Source organism: Trematomus bernacchii, unplaced genomic scaffold (assembly GCF_902827165.1).
Source record: "Trematomus bernacchii unplaced genomic scaffold, fTreBer1.1, whole genome shotgun sequence".
Classification (NCBI taxonomy): Eukaryota; Metazoa; Chordata; class Actinopteri; order Perciformes; family Nototheniidae; genus Trematomus; species Trematomus bernacchii.
In genome coordinates this window covers 7,455,854-7,471,501 of record NW_022987714.1, presented here as the reverse complement: position 1 = coordinate 7,471,501, position 15,648 = coordinate 7,455,854, and the positions used below count along the sequence as shown (strand labels likewise).

At 38.4% G+C, this 15,648-nt stretch overlaps 2 protein-coding genes across 3 annotated transcripts in view; both read right to left on the bottom strand.

Moving 5' to 3' along the window:
• The window catches only part of LOC117491588 (fatty acyl-CoA hydrolase precursor, medium chain-like), a 32,004-nt gene that overhangs the window by 6,119 nt on the left and 10,237 nt on the right, over nucleotides 1–15,648 (bottom strand). The window contains exons 9-13 of one of the 2 annotated variants that reach the window (XM_034141658.1): nucleotides 15,546–15,623; nucleotides 15,311–15,458; nucleotides 15,063–15,212; nucleotides 14,910–14,982; nucleotides 14,614–14,826 (exon numbers count right to left, since the gene is read on the bottom strand). In XM_034141658.1, coding sequence (XP_033997549.1) covers nucleotides 14,646–14,826; nucleotides 14,910–14,982; nucleotides 15,063–15,212; nucleotides 15,311–15,458; nucleotides 15,546–15,623 — 630 coding nt within the window. In that variant the 3' untranslated portion in view covers nucleotides 14,614–14,645. Of the gene's footprint in view, nucleotides 1–14,247; nucleotides 14,827–14,909; nucleotides 14,983–15,062; nucleotides 15,213–15,310; nucleotides 15,459–15,545; nucleotides 15,624–15,648 lie in introns of those variants that run through there. The other variant, XM_034141657.1, reaches the window with a different exon arrangement.
• Nucleotides 2,619–10,662, bottom strand: LOC117491589 (fatty acyl-CoA hydrolase precursor, medium chain-like). Its single transcript, XM_034141659.1, has 13 exons — nucleotides 10,462–10,662; nucleotides 5,522–5,714; nucleotides 5,295–5,436; nucleotides 4,909–5,042; nucleotides 4,621–4,774; nucleotides 4,410–4,514; nucleotides 4,222–4,320; nucleotides 3,946–4,089; nucleotides 3,758–3,835; nucleotides 3,523–3,670; nucleotides 3,275–3,424; nucleotides 3,122–3,194; nucleotides 2,619–3,038 (listed from the first exon to the last, which is right to left on the bottom strand). Exons 1-13 carry the CDS (start codon nucleotides 10,535–10,537, stop codon nucleotides 2,858–2,860), a joined length of 1,677 nt encoding a protein of 558 aa, XP_033997550.1. The 5' UTR covers nucleotides 10,538–10,662; the 3' UTR covers nucleotides 2,619–2,857.

The window sequence follows — 15,648 nt, the reverse complement described above, 5'->3', positions numbered from 1 at the left end:
CTTCTCAGGTGTTGTTCTCTTGGCCAGAAGTCAGTGAAAAGCAGGACTTGAGTATTTATGTGTATAATTTTTTTTTAATGTAGTTACATTCATTTTAGCATTTTCTCCAATAGAAATACTTTTCTAACAATTGACAAGAGAGCATTTGTCGTCTCATCAAACACTGTAGCTACATCAGGCAGTTTTGCCCTTTGAACTTGAGATAGAGACGTGCTCCTGCTTTTGGTTTGACATCAAACATACCTTTAGTGTCACCTCACTTGACATAGTATTATGTAAGTTGGAAAGATGTATTGTACTGCAATAGAATAACATAACCTATACATAAGCTGATCACAAATGAAACAATTATACAGTTTTGTGCTTATATAAGGATGGTTTAAATCTTCTCTATACCTTTTAAAATGTATTGCATTTGTTGTTTGTTTAAATGGCTGACGTAACGTTTGCCTGGCTTTATACCTGCAAAGCTATTCCTCCAGTTTTCCAATTCGTTTTGAACTTGATTCCAGACTAACTGAACATTATACAAACAGCTCAAAGTGCATCTCAAAGAACCAAGTAAGTGTTTGTGTGTCTCGTTACGGCCTGAAGGTGTTGCCCAGTAGCTTTCTTACCCCAAGTGCACTTTTCTGGGCAGTATTGCGAAACATTTAAAACCACTGGCCAGCACTTTTATATCAGACTGCAGCTTTACTAACATTTGCGAAAAGAAATGGTCTGCTAAAGCATCGTCAACTTACATTTATTTAGTTTTATTAGTTTCCTCTCAATTGTTTTGCTATGTCTGAACACCCTCTGTACTCTGCTATTTGAATGATTTGCCTTTGGAAAATGTGTTGCTTTGTACTATTTTCAATGCGATACACCTGATTTTGTCAAAAATGAATGGCCTATTGAACTGCTCACATGGGACTTCAGGGAGCTTTTCAGCTTGAGCGCTCTTCTCTGTAAAAAGATAATAAAAAAAACAGAAAAAAAAACTTTTTTGGAGACTGTATTTCTTCTTTGGTCTCATGTTCACCTTTCATACCTCAGTGTTGGACATATCACACCGTGTGTGTGTTTCTTGGTGCGAATTGAGAATAAAAACTGCTTGACATACAGTATACAGTAATGATATCATTCCAATAACTTGTATATTGACTCGTACTGCACTATTCCACATCATAACTTTATTTCATTTTTATAACTATTATTATTTTTGTATTGCTCTTGCTCTTATTGTTATTATGTTATGTTATTATGTTGCATTGTTGGAGAAGCCTGTGACATAAGATTTTCAACTGCATAATTACTCTGTAGCTATGTCAGATTGACAATAAAGAACCTTGAACCTTGAACCTTGAGTGAGGGAAACAGACACATAATTCAGTACAATGTTTCACACTGCAGCTTCAGAAGATTTTTATTTGATATGGGAATCCAGATTATTAAATGCATTTCACAGACTAGAAGTATCCCACTAATTAAGGAGGCATTTATTTTCAAGCTTCTAGATTTTAAAGAAGTATTGCCTGAAACTATCTAAAATAAAAGGTTATTACCCAACATTAAACATTTGAGTTAAATTGTGTAATTTGTAAAAGAAATTGAGGATCTCCTTCCCAACAGATGTTGTGGTAATCTGTGAGAAAGCCACAGATTACCACAACAATGTTGATTGTATTAATGAATATTCAGGGTTCTTACACCTTTTCCAAAGTCAAATTCAAGCACTTTTCAAGCATTTTCAAGGTGCATTTTCAAGCTTTTCAAGCATCTTACAGCTGTTGTAAATTACATATTTATATACACATACTTATACTCAAATGATTATTTCCCTACCTCACATTAAATCAGATGTTCTTTATGCTATAAACAACCAAATGTGTGTTTCATAATAGCATTCTACATGAGGATGAAAAATTAAAAATGTTAGAAAAGAAAACTAAGTTTAATATTTCAAAATGAGTGACCCATCTGTACGTAGACTGGGCATCCCATATAACCTGGCTGAGCCAATATAAAACAATCAGCCAAATAACTTTTCAATATATTATTGATTACTATTTTTGAGGTACTTTTAGGTTGGCAGTAAACACAAGTCAGAGGTAAATGGTGTACTTTGACTCCACTACATGTATTTAATACCTTTAGTTACTTTACAGATGTGGATGAATGATGTGAAATATAATCAAGTGTTAAATCAGACTTTAGTTCCACCTGGAGTAAATTCACAAGCTACTCTGTAGTATACAAAGTCATTCAAATTAGCTGCAACTTTACCAGCTTTGATAACACTTTCATGATCAATCATTATAAAACATATCATATACAATTATTAGGGATGCTCCGATCGCCAATTTTGGAGCCGATCGCCGGAATCAGTATCGGCCGATACCGATATCGCTCTCTTTTCCTCTCTCCCCCTCTCTCTCTCTCCTGACAGCCCGTCAGTATCTCCTGCAGCTCACTGATCCAGTAATGAGCGACCCGACAGTGAAGAATACATATATTTATAACTAGTTTAGCTTGTTCCAGAGGTAGATCAAATAGCTAAGTGTGTTAGGTCTAACTCTTAATGTGTGTTCTGCTCCGCTCACCGGTCCGTCACAGCGGGTGGAGCTGCAGGATTTCTGCTTCACACACACGTTGCATACCGCTATTTTATTGTCATTTTCGGACACTTAAAATACTGCCAGACTAGTGAAGCCATTTTGGCGAGCTTGTTTTGCCGCGCACAGAGAAAAGTGTCATGTATTTTACATGCAACGATAGCCTAATCTAAAATGCTCTACTATGGCGTACCTGACTTTTTAACAATGGAATCACTGAATAAAAAAATGATGAGAGGAGAAAGGTGGCGGAGACTGTTCTACAGCTCGTTGCGCTTCATCTTCTCTTTTCGGATCTTCTCTGGGAGAGTCTGAGTCAGGAAGACAAACTTCTTCTCCCTAAGGTGCTGGCCAGCTACCTGCTCCTTTAAATCAATTGACAAGTATTCTTCTCCTGTGCTGTACTTTGGCCAGTGGGCCAGCCCATCCCCATTAGGAGACCTTAAAAAACACACACAATCACAGTTATAAAAACAGTCTTATCTCCATGTGTGTATTATCTTGTAACAAAAGTAAATTCCTACCCTGTGCGAGCAAAGTTGCTCCAGTAGCTCATCATTTTTCTGCTAAGCTGTTCCTCCTCCTCAGTGCATGGCTCTACAATGTAGATAATCTGTTAAAACACCTTGCAGATCTCTGGTGGTCTATTAAAATAGTGATTTTTATATTTCACTTACCGGGTAATGTGACATGGGTAGTTGTAAAGCACAATCCGAAAACTGTAAAGATCTCATCTCCGTGGTCACTCCCAACAAAGCTTGGCCTTCTTGACTTCAGGATTTGTGGAGGATACTGGTACTCATACAGGTATACATCAGCACCTGCATCTATTAATTAAAGATTGGACATGAGATGTTTTGTTTATAAAAGTGTGTGGCAAGAAATATTTAACAATGGTTCCTCAAAATATTTGCATGATAAATACCTCTGTGGACAATAGCGGTCTTAATGGCAGGAATGTTAAAAATCATATCCCCTAACAGCTCGGTGAACCCGTCTCTATTTTTCACACGATCTTCACCCGTTCCAATATATTCCTCTAACACTAACTCTCTAAGAATTGCATCTTCGGGCTGGAAAAAATGAACAAAACATCTGTCAAAGAAGTTTCAACATGATGTATATTGTAACATTGTAATGTCCAGAACAGTCTGTCTTACATTAGGGAAGAAGAGGTACAGAGAGTTCATCAAATGCTCCTTATCTATCCCCTCTGTCCAGTTTGGAGGAGCAAAAAACTTAGGGAAGACAATTCACATTTTAGACAACACATTAGCATGTTTTCATGGGCAATTGTTAAGCTCTTCAGTCACATAAACATCAGTGCTAATTTAGCAATTGCACTTACACCAGCAATCATCCAGCCCCCTTCATCATTATTAATGCCGGTCAAGAATGGTACGGTAAGAAGTTCATGTGTACGGAACAGCTCGTCCACTGTTTTTCTCAGGAAGTGTCCATCAACATTTACAGAGATTTTCAAGGTTAGATCCTTAAGAAAAAAAATTGTAAAAGTAAAAGTTGAGATAAATACTTAAAACATCATGGAAATCCAGCAGAATATTCCTATTAAAAATAAATCCTACTAAATAAATCTATATATTATTTGCATTCAATATCTCACCTCTCCCAAAGCCTCAATAGTTTTTACGTCAACGATTCTCATGCAATCAGCGATCTTCTGTGTGCTTTCGAGGCTACAGCCAGACATATTTGCCACCATCTGAGGAGATATATGTGGGATACATCTTAACGACTTAGAAAAAAAATGTGTTGTGCACTGAAGAATGTTTACACACACTTATAATTAACCTGTGCTACTGGTAGAGGATTATTTGAAACAAGAAGATCCATTCCAGCAGTGCCACTCTCAGCAATGGCATGATGGAAGAGGCCATCAGACAACGGTGAGAGGAGCTGTTGATTCAAGGAACAAAGAAAATGTAAGGTTCTGATGACAGAAGTAACTTTGTAGTGATTGTGATGTCGTTTTTGTTGTATTCAACTGCAGATTGATACTTACCAGTAGAGATACGCTCACTCCGCCAGCAGACTCCCCAAATATTGTAACTACATCTGGGTTTCCTCCAAAGTTGTGAATGTGCTGCTGGATCCACCTCAGAGCTTCTACCTGATCCAACATGCCAAAGTTCCCAGACATGTGCTCATCTCCAGTGCTGGAAAGGCAGATACAATTATATTGTTCACCGCCTAGTAAAAGTGACTACTTTTTCACATCAAATCCAATGTAGTGAGATATTATTTTAGTATGGTAATTCTAACTCTTCTTAGTGATTTGAGTGGTTTTAACCTGAGAAAGCCCAGAAGTCCCAAACGGTACTGGATCAGAACTACGACCATATCCTGGTAAGCAGCCAGGGCGGAGCCATCATACGTGGAAGCTGACCCCATACCAAACCCTCCACCATGAATCCAGACCATGACCTGGTAAGGTAATGAAAGCCCTTAAAACTTTTCAACAAGCATTGAAGGCACATTCTTACTTAGATTCTCGATAAACCACATTAACAAAGACTTTAATATGACTAGATAATAACACAGATTGTGACATCAATCCCTTTGGGGTATGGTTTTAAAAAAACCTACATTGTCACTCAGTATGGATTATTCAAAAGGAATCCTTATCCAAACCTGAATAAATTAACTGAGTATCACTCACGACATGGAGCAACTTACTGGAAGCTTGGCATCGAGAGTTCTGTTGGCAGGAGTGTAAATGTTGAGGTAAAGGCAGTCCTCTGAAATGTCTGGCAAATCCACGACCATGGCACCAAGTTTTTCCAACAGATCTATGGTTAACTTTTTATATTGAACACACCTGAAAAAGAAACAAGATTTTCAGTGAGTATTGAATATCATTTTAAAGGAAGGTATGCAACACCTGTAGCATGTGGAGGCCTTACATGGGGGGCTGCTTGGTGGCGTCTCTCACTCCTTCCCATCCCTCCACAGGCTGGGGGGCAGCCAGTCTCAGAGCAGGGCCCACAGGTGGCTTTGCAAATGGGATACCCAGGTAGGCATGGACCCCATTCTCCTGCCCCTTGACACTCAGAGTCTGACCTCTCAGGCTTCCCAGCTTTGTGTGGACTTCAGGTGCTGTGAGGATATTAGAACTGACTCAGAATCTCAATGTAATGTAATGTATCAGTGTAACTTACCAGGAGTAATAGCATGTGTTATAGCTAAGTAGCACATATATTTCCATCATGTAGGCAACATGTGTTCATTGGCTGGTTCTAGATTATGTTGGAACAAATAAATGGTAAAGTTTTAAATAATACAACAACTTTCCAATTGATTTCAGCCATGTCGAGCCCTATGGGTGACGTCACGGACACTACGTCCATTTATATACAGTCTACAGCAGGGGTGTCAAACTCAAGGCCCTGGGAACAAATCCGGCTTGTGACTTCATTTTCTGTGTCCCCACAAGAGCTTGCAAAGAATATAATATGTTTATCAACCGGATAACTCAAAACATATCCAGGATATGTTGAACTAGATTCGTAGTATATATCTACAGTCTTTAATCTTCTTTGCCATGCTGTTTGTATAACTAAATCAAAAATATAACTCACTTTGGCAACAATTAGTTGAATATCATCTTATATTGCATTACATGAAGACAGCAAAAAAAAGAAATATTAATTACAGCATGAACTCTGATCCTAATTTGCTCTTTGGCAGAGATGTTTCAACTTTGGACATAGGCACGATCGTCAGTGGCTGAAAGGTCAACTCGATTGAGGCGTAAGAAAATGCAAACAGGTTGCTTCAGTCATAGACCTTTTAACCCTTGTGCCCTCCTCGAATTTTCAACCTTTCGACCCCTTCGTGGCAAAAATGTACACGCCCATAATAACTGCTACTAAATCATCATACATCAACATTTCTTTCTACTTTTTTTTTCATGAATCACTTAAACAACTTATAACGTACTCAAAACTACCAAACATTCAATAATTTTCTGGATTTTAACCCTTTAAATGCCTGTTTAATTATTTGAATTATTTCATTATTTATGACAAAAAACACAAAAAATGAATTTTTTTCAATATAATAATTAGTAGAGGGATGGAACTTTGGTGGTTATTAGAGTCTTGGATGTGTCAAAGATTAGCAACAAAATTGATTTGACTGCATTATTATTTTTTACGTAGTATCAGATACTACCTCTGGACACCTTCGTGGCAAAAATGTACACGCCCATAATAACTGCTATTAAATCATCATACATCAATATCTTTTTCTACTTTTTTTTTCATGAATCACATATACAACTTCTAACGTATTCAAAACTACCAAACATTCAATCATTGGCAGGATTTTAACCCATTAAATGCCTGTTTAATTATTTGAATTATTTCATTTTTTCTTACGAAAAAACACAAAACATAATTATCTTTCAATATAATAATTAGTAGAGGGATGGAACTTTGGTGGTTATTAGAGTCTTGGATGTGTCAAAGATTAGCAACAAAATTGATTTGACTGCATTATTATTTTGTACGTAGTGTCAGATACTACCTCTGGACACCTTCGTGGCAAAAATGTACACGCCCATAATAACTTCTATTAAATCATCATATATCAATATTTCTTTCTACTTTTTGTTTCATGAATCACATAACCAACTTATAACATACTCAGAACTAGCAAACATCCAATAATTTTCTGGATTTTAACCCTTTAAATGCCTGTTTAATTATTTGAATTATTTCATTATTTATTACAAAAAAACACAAAAAATGAATTTCTTTCAATATAATAATTAGTAGAGGGATGGAACTTTGGTGGTTATTAGAGTCTGGGATGTGTCAAAGATTAGCAACAAAATTGATTTGACTGCATTATTATTTTTTACGTAGTATCAGATACTACCTCTGGACACCTTCGTGGCAAAAATGTACACGCCCATAATAACTTCTATTAAATCATCATACATCAATATCTTTTTCTACTTTTTTTTCATGAATCACATAAACAACTTCTAACGTACTCAAAACTACCATTTTCGGTTTCGATTTTAACCCTTTAAACGCCTGTTTCATTATTTTCATTATTTCATTTATCTCAAAAATGCCTCATTGACTTCCATTCAGACCACATTTGTTGATCTCATTGCCATTGCAGTATAAAACCATGCATTTTGTAATGTCAGCATTTCATTTAGAAGAAAAGTAGTGATATTTGATATTTCTACTCTATTCCAACAGATTAAACCATTTTCCCACTGTAGGCTGATGCATTAAATTCTTACATTTTTGCCAGTTATATTATGGAGCCGTGTGACTACCAGGGGGCCCCGAGAGTGGTGTGTGTGTGTGTGTGTGTGTGTATGTATATGTATGCGTGTGCGTGTGCGTGTGCGTGTGTATATGTGCGTGTGTGTGTGTGTGTGTCATTTCCAGCAGCAGACTAGCAGGTCCTGCAGCATGTGACCTGGTGCTCTCAGGTGATAGAACAACATTTTTTTAGGCCTGTGCACAACCAGCACACACCTCTCCTCCCTCTCCGTGTGTGTGTGAGAATCTGTAAGCATGCACAGATCATTTCATGGGAACAAAAGGCCATCTTTTGAGGGATGTGTTTGATGTGTCTTTGAAGAGCTGCTTGATTACTCAAAAACAAAAAACAAATGTTAGTGTGTTTATGCACCTGGCTGCCAAAGATAAACATGCAGTTTGACCAAGGGCTTATTTCATTAGTGAGCAGAGAAGGAGAAAGACCTGGAGCAAAGAGAAGGAACTCAAATGAAGAAGCTTTTCAGTGCAGAAGAGACTTCAGAAATAATCTTGCAGCCTTCTTCTGCCAGCGAGCTGCAGGACTCATCTGAAGAAGACACAAGGTTCGAGCTGGGGTCTGACACTGAATGCTCTCTGGAGTCCAGCATTTCTTTGAGTTCCTCTGACCCTTCATCTGAAAGTGGAGAGGATACTGAGGGTCCGGCCCACAGTGAGGGGACAGAGAAGAACGGAGGTCGTTCTCCCAGGAGCTGGGGAAAACCAGGGTGTCCTCACAGATTGTGAGAAGAAAGCCCCCCGTGGTGGTGGATGGTGGGCCGGACCCTTAGTGTCCTCTCCACTTTCAGATGAAGGGTCAGAGGAACTCAAAGAAATGCTGGACTCCAGAGAGCATTCAGTGTCAGACCCCAGCTCGAACCTTGTGTCTTCTTCAGATGAGTCCTGCAGCTCGCTGGCAGAAGAAGGCTGCAAGATTATTTCTGAAGTCTCTTCTGCACTGAAAAGCTTCTTCATTTGAGTTCCTTCTCTTTGCTCCAGGTCTTTCTCCTTCTCTGCTCACTAATGAAATAAGCCCTTGGTCAAACTGCATTTTTATCTTTGGCAGCCAGGTGCATAAACACACTAACAGTTGTTTTTTGTTTTTGAGTAATCAAGCAGCTCTTCAAAGACACATCAAACACATCCCTCAAAAGATGGCCTTTTTTTCCCATGAAATGATCTGTGCATGCTTACGATTCTCACACACACACACACGGAGAGGGAGGAGACGTGTGTGCTGGTTGTGCACAGGCCTAAAAAAATTGTTGTTCTATCACCTGAGAGCACCAGGTCACATGCTGCAGGACCTGCTAGTCTGCTGCTGGAAATGACACACACACACACACACACAAACACACGCACATATACACACACACACACATACATATACACACACACACACACACATACATATACATACATACACACACACACACACACACACCACTCTCGGGGCCCCCTGGTAGTCACACGGCTCCATAATATAACTGGCAAAAATGTAAGAATGTAATGCATCGGCCTACACGGAAACTTGTGTAATCTGTTGGAATAGAGTAGAAATATCAAATATCACTACTTTTCTTCTAAATGAAATGCTGACATTACAAAATGCATGGTTTTATACTGCAATGGCAGTGAGATCAACAAATGTGGTCTGAATGGAAGTCAATGAGGCATTTTTGAGAGAAATGAAATAATTAAAATAATTAAACAGGCATTTAATGGGTTAAAATCCTGCCAATGATTGAATGTTTGGTAGTTTGGAGTACGTGAGAAGTTGTATATGTGATTCATGAAAAAAAAAAGTAGAAAAAGATATTGATGTATGATGATTTAATAGCAGTTGTTTTGGGCGTGTACATTTTTGCCACGAAGGTGTCCAGAGGTAGTATCTGACACTACGTAAAAAATAATAATGCAGTCAAATCAATTTTGTTGCTAATCTTTGACACATCCCAGACTCTAATAACCACCAAAGTTCCATCCCTCTACTAATTATTATATTGAAAGAAATTCATTTTTTGTGTTTTTTTTTAAGAGAAATTAAATAATTCAAATAATGAAACAGGCATTTAAAGGGTTAAAATCCTGAAAATTATTGGATGTTTGGTAGTTTTGAGCACGTTAGAAGTTGTTCAAGTGATTCATGGAAAAAAAAGTTTAATAAAATATTGATGTATGATGATTTAATAGCAGTTTCTATGAGCGTGTACATTTTTGCCACGAAGGGGTCCAGAGGGTGCAAAATGCATCACGAGAGTATACAAAACATGTAAGAGTAAACGACATTGGATTTCAAAAATTTGACTCAAAAGAAGACTTCTTGCAAAAATCCATGCCAAAAGCTGTAACACAGCTGAAATGATCACCAAATCAAAATAAAAAGTCAGGAAAAATGTACAAAAATGCCCGAGGAGGGCACAAGGGTTAAAAGACATTTAAAGAAAATCAACTTCTCCATTAGGCCTACGTGCTATCTAGACTAGCTTGCAGCCAGATCTGCATACAAGTGTTGCCACGGACTTTATCGTGCAAAGAAATAAGTAATCTACTTCACTTACCATGTGGATCTGCAGCAACATCGAGGAATAAAACAGACGTCAGAAAGAAGAAAGTTTGTTTTGCACGGAACGTCATGGTCTCGGCTGGTTACACACTGCTTGGTTCTGCAAACAGGAAGGACTTGCAAACTGGAAATGAAACCTCCAAAGAAGCTGTCTCAACTTTGACCAGTTGAATCCTGCACTTATTAACCTATTACGTGCATGACAAGGCGTGACTCTGTCGCTTTTATATCAAAGCAACTGGTCATTTACATCAATAAAAAGACATCGACAAGACTTTCCGGACGGTTATATTTGAGCTAGGCTTATAAACACTTACTGTCTGTATCTAAAACTGTCATTTTAACCTTGCATAAGTATAAGTACAGAAATGTTGTTTCCACTACAGTACAATATCTCACACAAGCCACAGATGGCGCTCTCACATAGCTGAGTCCATAGAATCACGAGAGGCGAAGTCCCTCCCTTTCCGGTGGACCTCCATGGGACCTTATTTCGGAAAAATTATTAATTATGATGTTTAAAAGATAATTTTGCAAGTAAAAAAAATAATGTTTTGCCGTAAAGCTGTGAAGTAAGACTTTTTTTGTGTGAAACCGCTCAATGAACTACATCTCTGGTCTCGCACAAGCCCCCAGGAAGTGCGCCGGACTCTGTGGAAAATATTAGTTGTGGCCAAACGGCGGTACTACACTTCCGTTAGGTTGCTGGGCCCGGAAACACTTTTTTCCCATTGACTTACATCGGGAAAGAGTGGTCTGTAAATCGTTGGATAATTTTGTTGAAACTAAATAAACTACCCAGTATGAACGTTTGTATAGCCCTTATTAAAAACATTCGGTCCTCAAGTTGTGAAATGTGCTAATAACGTTATTCTGAGAGTTATTTCCCTCGGCATTATGAACGCGCATCTAACCCACAGGACCGCGCCGCCCGGCACGTTCATGTTACGTGTTCAGTATGCGTTTTACCCTTTATATATACAGTCTATGGTTTTACCCATAGACTATATATGTAAAGGTTTTACCTTTACCCATGGATGCACAATAAGAACGGACCCATATCGCCTTACTGCTAGCCCACGGAGCTGTAATAATGGATATATTGCACATGTTTGCTGTAATTCATCATTTGTAAAATATTATACTACATGGGCTGTATGCATGGGCGTAATTTCCACTGGGGACAGGGGGGACATGTCCCCCCCACTTTTCAAAATCCCGTTTGTGTCCCCCCCCACTTTTCAAATGTGTTTATTTTTATTTTTTTAATCAAGCGGTCATCGTCACGGAGGAGCGTTGGATGAGTTTTTACTATTTTCTGACATTCAATATTATCATAATTTTTACGAAAAAAACTAAAAATAATAATTGGTCATATTATTAGTCATCAAGTGCTAAAGTCGAATACAGCATTCCTCAGCATTATCTGCTATTGATTTCTGTACTCACAGTTTGATACATTGAGATTGATGTCCTATGTAGTAGTGATCGATGAATGTTTTTCCATTTCAGCTTCTATGGAACAGGCCTGATCGCTGGGCACGGCTTCACCAGTCCGGAGCGCACCCCGGGGCTCTTCGTGCTTTTCGATGCAGACCGATTTGGTTTCATCTGGTTGGAGTTGAAGTCTTTCAGTCTGTACAGTCGCCTGACGGACAACCTAGCTCATTCTTACGCCCCGAACATGGAGCGATTTGAGGCCATGCTGGGCAACATGCAGTCCTGGACATCCTGATGCACGATGTTTTTAGTCTCGCTCCACAATACAATGCATAATAACAACCAGTTGACACAAATCACCTCTGTCCTCAGCTGACAGAACATCATATCACGATAGCTCATGACCTTAACTCACGTTCTATCTATATGTTTCACAAACATGGGTCTAATCAAGCTAGTTATGTCACCTCATTTATTGTATCAGTTCACCTCAGTATGACCTTTATCCTCCAGTGCACAGGTCAAATATTAACATTCAGTGCACAGGTCAAATATTAACCTTATTAATTTATTCCCTGCAGGAGAAAAATGATAACTCGTACCACTTATAAAGGATCAAACTGTACGTGCCTGATTCTAAAACCATGTCTGTACTTGATAGTGCTTGAAGACTGTTACGTTCCCTCCAAAATCTAGGGGTACGAAGGGGAGTAACAAAACACAGAACGACCAGCACGAGAAAAAAAGAGAGGAAACTGAGATTTAATCCAACAATAATGGACAACCAGGTCCCACACAGAGACCCAAGACGACGTGCTGCACCCATGCAGCCAGAGGAGAAAGGGAGACCGACTGCAGCCTTCCTCAGGTCCTATATGGAGGCCCTGATTGGGGATTGGGAGCACCTGGGAGAGAGGCTGCACCTGGAGACAATCAGGCTGCACCTGGAGAATCAGAGGGAGAGAGAGAAAGACACACACACACCCACACACACTACGGCACGTAACAAAGACAATAAAGGTGTCCAATGTATTCTACTATATAGCATTATAGTGATTTCAGTGCCCAACATGTTTAACTGCATGTTGCTTTTTGTTTGGATCTTATCGCATCTCACTCATAACTTTAATCTTAACAAGATGTTTTATTTTCATTGAGCAGCATGCCTTGATTTAAATTTTGTTTTGCTTTAAAACAATGACAGCTTCTCAGGTGTTGTTCTCTTGGCCAGAAGTCAGTGAAAAGCAGGACTTGAGTATTTATGTGTATAATTTTTTTGTATGTAGTTACATTCATTTTAGCATTTTCTCCAATAGAAATACTTTTCTAACAATTGACAAGAGAGCATTTGTCGTCTCATCAAACACTGTAGCATCAGGCAGTTTTGCCCTTTGAACTTGAGATAGAGACGTGCTCCTGCTTTTGGTTTGACATCAAACATACCTTTAGTGTCACCTCACTTGACATAGTATTATGTAAGTTGGAAAGATGTATTGTACTGCAATAGAATAACATAACCTATACATAAGCTGATCACAAATGAAACAATTATACAGTTTTGTGCTTATATAAGGATGGTTTAAATCTTCTCTATACCTTTTAAAATGTATTGCATTTGTTGTTTGTTTAAATGGCTGACGTAACGTTTGCCTGGCTTTATACCTGCAAAGCTATTCCTCCAGTTTTCCAATTCGTTTTGAACTTGATTCCAGACTAACTGAACATTATACAAACAGCTCAAAGTGCATCTCAAAGAACCAAGTAAGTGTTTGTGTGTCTCGTTACGGCCTGAAGGTGTTGCCCAGTAGCTTTCTTACCCCAAGTGCACTTTTCTGGGCAGTATTGCGAAACATTTAAAACCACTGGCCAGCACTTTTATATCAGACTGCAGCTTTACTAACATTTGCGAAAAGAAATGGTCTGCTAAAGCATCGTCAACTTACATTTATTTAGTTTTATTAGTTTCCTCTCAATTGTTTTGCTATGTCTGAACACCCTCTGTACTCTGCTATTTGAATGATTTGCCTTTGGAAAATGTGTTGCTTTGTACTATTTTCAATGCGATACACCTGATTTTGTCAAAAATGAATGGCCTATTGAACTGCTCACATGGGACTTCAGGGAGCTTTTCAGCTTGAGCGCTCTTCTCTGTAAAAAGATAATAAAAAAAACAGAAAAAAAAACTTTTTTGGAGACTGTATTTCTTCTTTGGTCTCATGTTCACCTTTCATACCTCAGTGTTGGACATATCACACCGTGTGTGTGTTTCTTGGTGCGAATTGAGAATAAAAACTGCTTGACATACAGTATACAGTAATGAGTGAGGGAAACAGACACATAATTCAGTACAATGTTTCACACTGCAGCTTCAGAAGATTTTTATTTGATATGGGAATCCAGATTATTAAATGCATTTCACAGACTAGAAGTATCCCACTAATTAAGGAGGCATTTATTTTCAAGCAGTATTGCCTGAAACTATCTAAAATAAAAGGTTATTACCCAACATTAAACATTTGAGTTAAATTGTGTAATTTGTAAAAGAAATTGAGGATCTCCTTCCCAAGTTTATTAAAATGCAGAGTGCATTTTAATAAACAGATTTTGTGGTAATTGTGAGATTACCACAAAAATGTTGATTGTATTAATGAATATTATGCAATGCCTTTTGACTGACTTTTTAACAATGGAATCACTGAATAAGAAAATGATGAGAGGAGAAAGGTGGCGGAGACTGTTCTACAGCTCGTTGCGCTTTATCTTCTCTTTTCGGATCTTCTCTGGGAGAGTCTGAGTCAGGAAGACAAACTGCTTCTCCCTAAGGTGCTGGCCAGCTACCTGCTCCTTTAAATCAATTGACAAGTATTCTTCTCCTGTGCCGTACTTTGGCCAGTGGGCCAGCCCATCCCCATTAGGAGACCTTAAAAAACACACACAATCACAGTTATAAAAACAGTCTTATCTCCATGTGTGTATTATCTTGTAACAAAGGTAAATTCCTACCCTGTGCGAGCAAAGTTGCTCCAGTAGCTCATCATTTTTCTGCTAAGCTGTTCCTCCTCCTCAGTGCATGGCTCTACAATGTAGATAATCTGTTAAAACACCTTGCAGATCTCTGGTGGTCTATTAAAATAGTGATTTTTATATTTCACTTACCGGGTAATGTGACATGGGTAGTTGTAAAGCACAATCCGAAAACTGTAAAGATCTCATCTCCGTGGTCACTCCCAACAAAGCTTGGCCTTCTTGACTTCAGGTTTTGTGGAGGATACTGGTACTCATACAGGTATACATCAGCACCTGCATCTATTAATTAAAGATTGGACATGAGATGTTTTGTTTATAAAAGTGTGTGGCAAGAAATATTTAACAATGGTTCCTCAAAATATTTGCATGATAAATACCTCTGTGGACAATAGCGGTCTTAATGGCAGGAATGTTAAAACTCATATCCCCTAACAGCTCGGTGAACCCGTCTCTATTTTTCACACGATCTTCACCCGTTCCAATATATTCCTCTAACACTAACTCTCTAAGAATTGCATCTTCGGGCTGGAAAAAATGAACAAAACATCTGTCAAAGAAGTTTCAACATGATGTATATTGTAACATTGTAATGTCCAGAACAGTCTGCCTTACATTAGGGAAGAAGAGGTACAGAGAGTTCATGAAATGCTCCTTATCTATCCCCTCTGTCCAGTTTGGAGGAGCAAACAACTTAGGGAAGACAATTCACATTTTA

Excerpts from the sequence above, each read along its gene's own strand:
- LOC117491589 (XM_034141659.1), bottom strand. The coding sequence starts at position 10,537 with ATGACGTTCCGTGCAAAACAAACTTTCTTCTTTCTGACGTCTGTTTTA. Across the intron at positions 4,515-4,620 it reads GAGTGAGCGTATCTCTACTG|CTCCTCTCACCGTTGTCTGA; the intron begins GTAAGTATCAAT and ends TTGAATCAACAG. Across the intron at positions 3,195-3,274 it reads TACCCATGTCACATTACCCG|AGCCATGCACTGAGGAGGAG; the intron begins GTAAGTGAAATA and ends TCTACATTGTAG.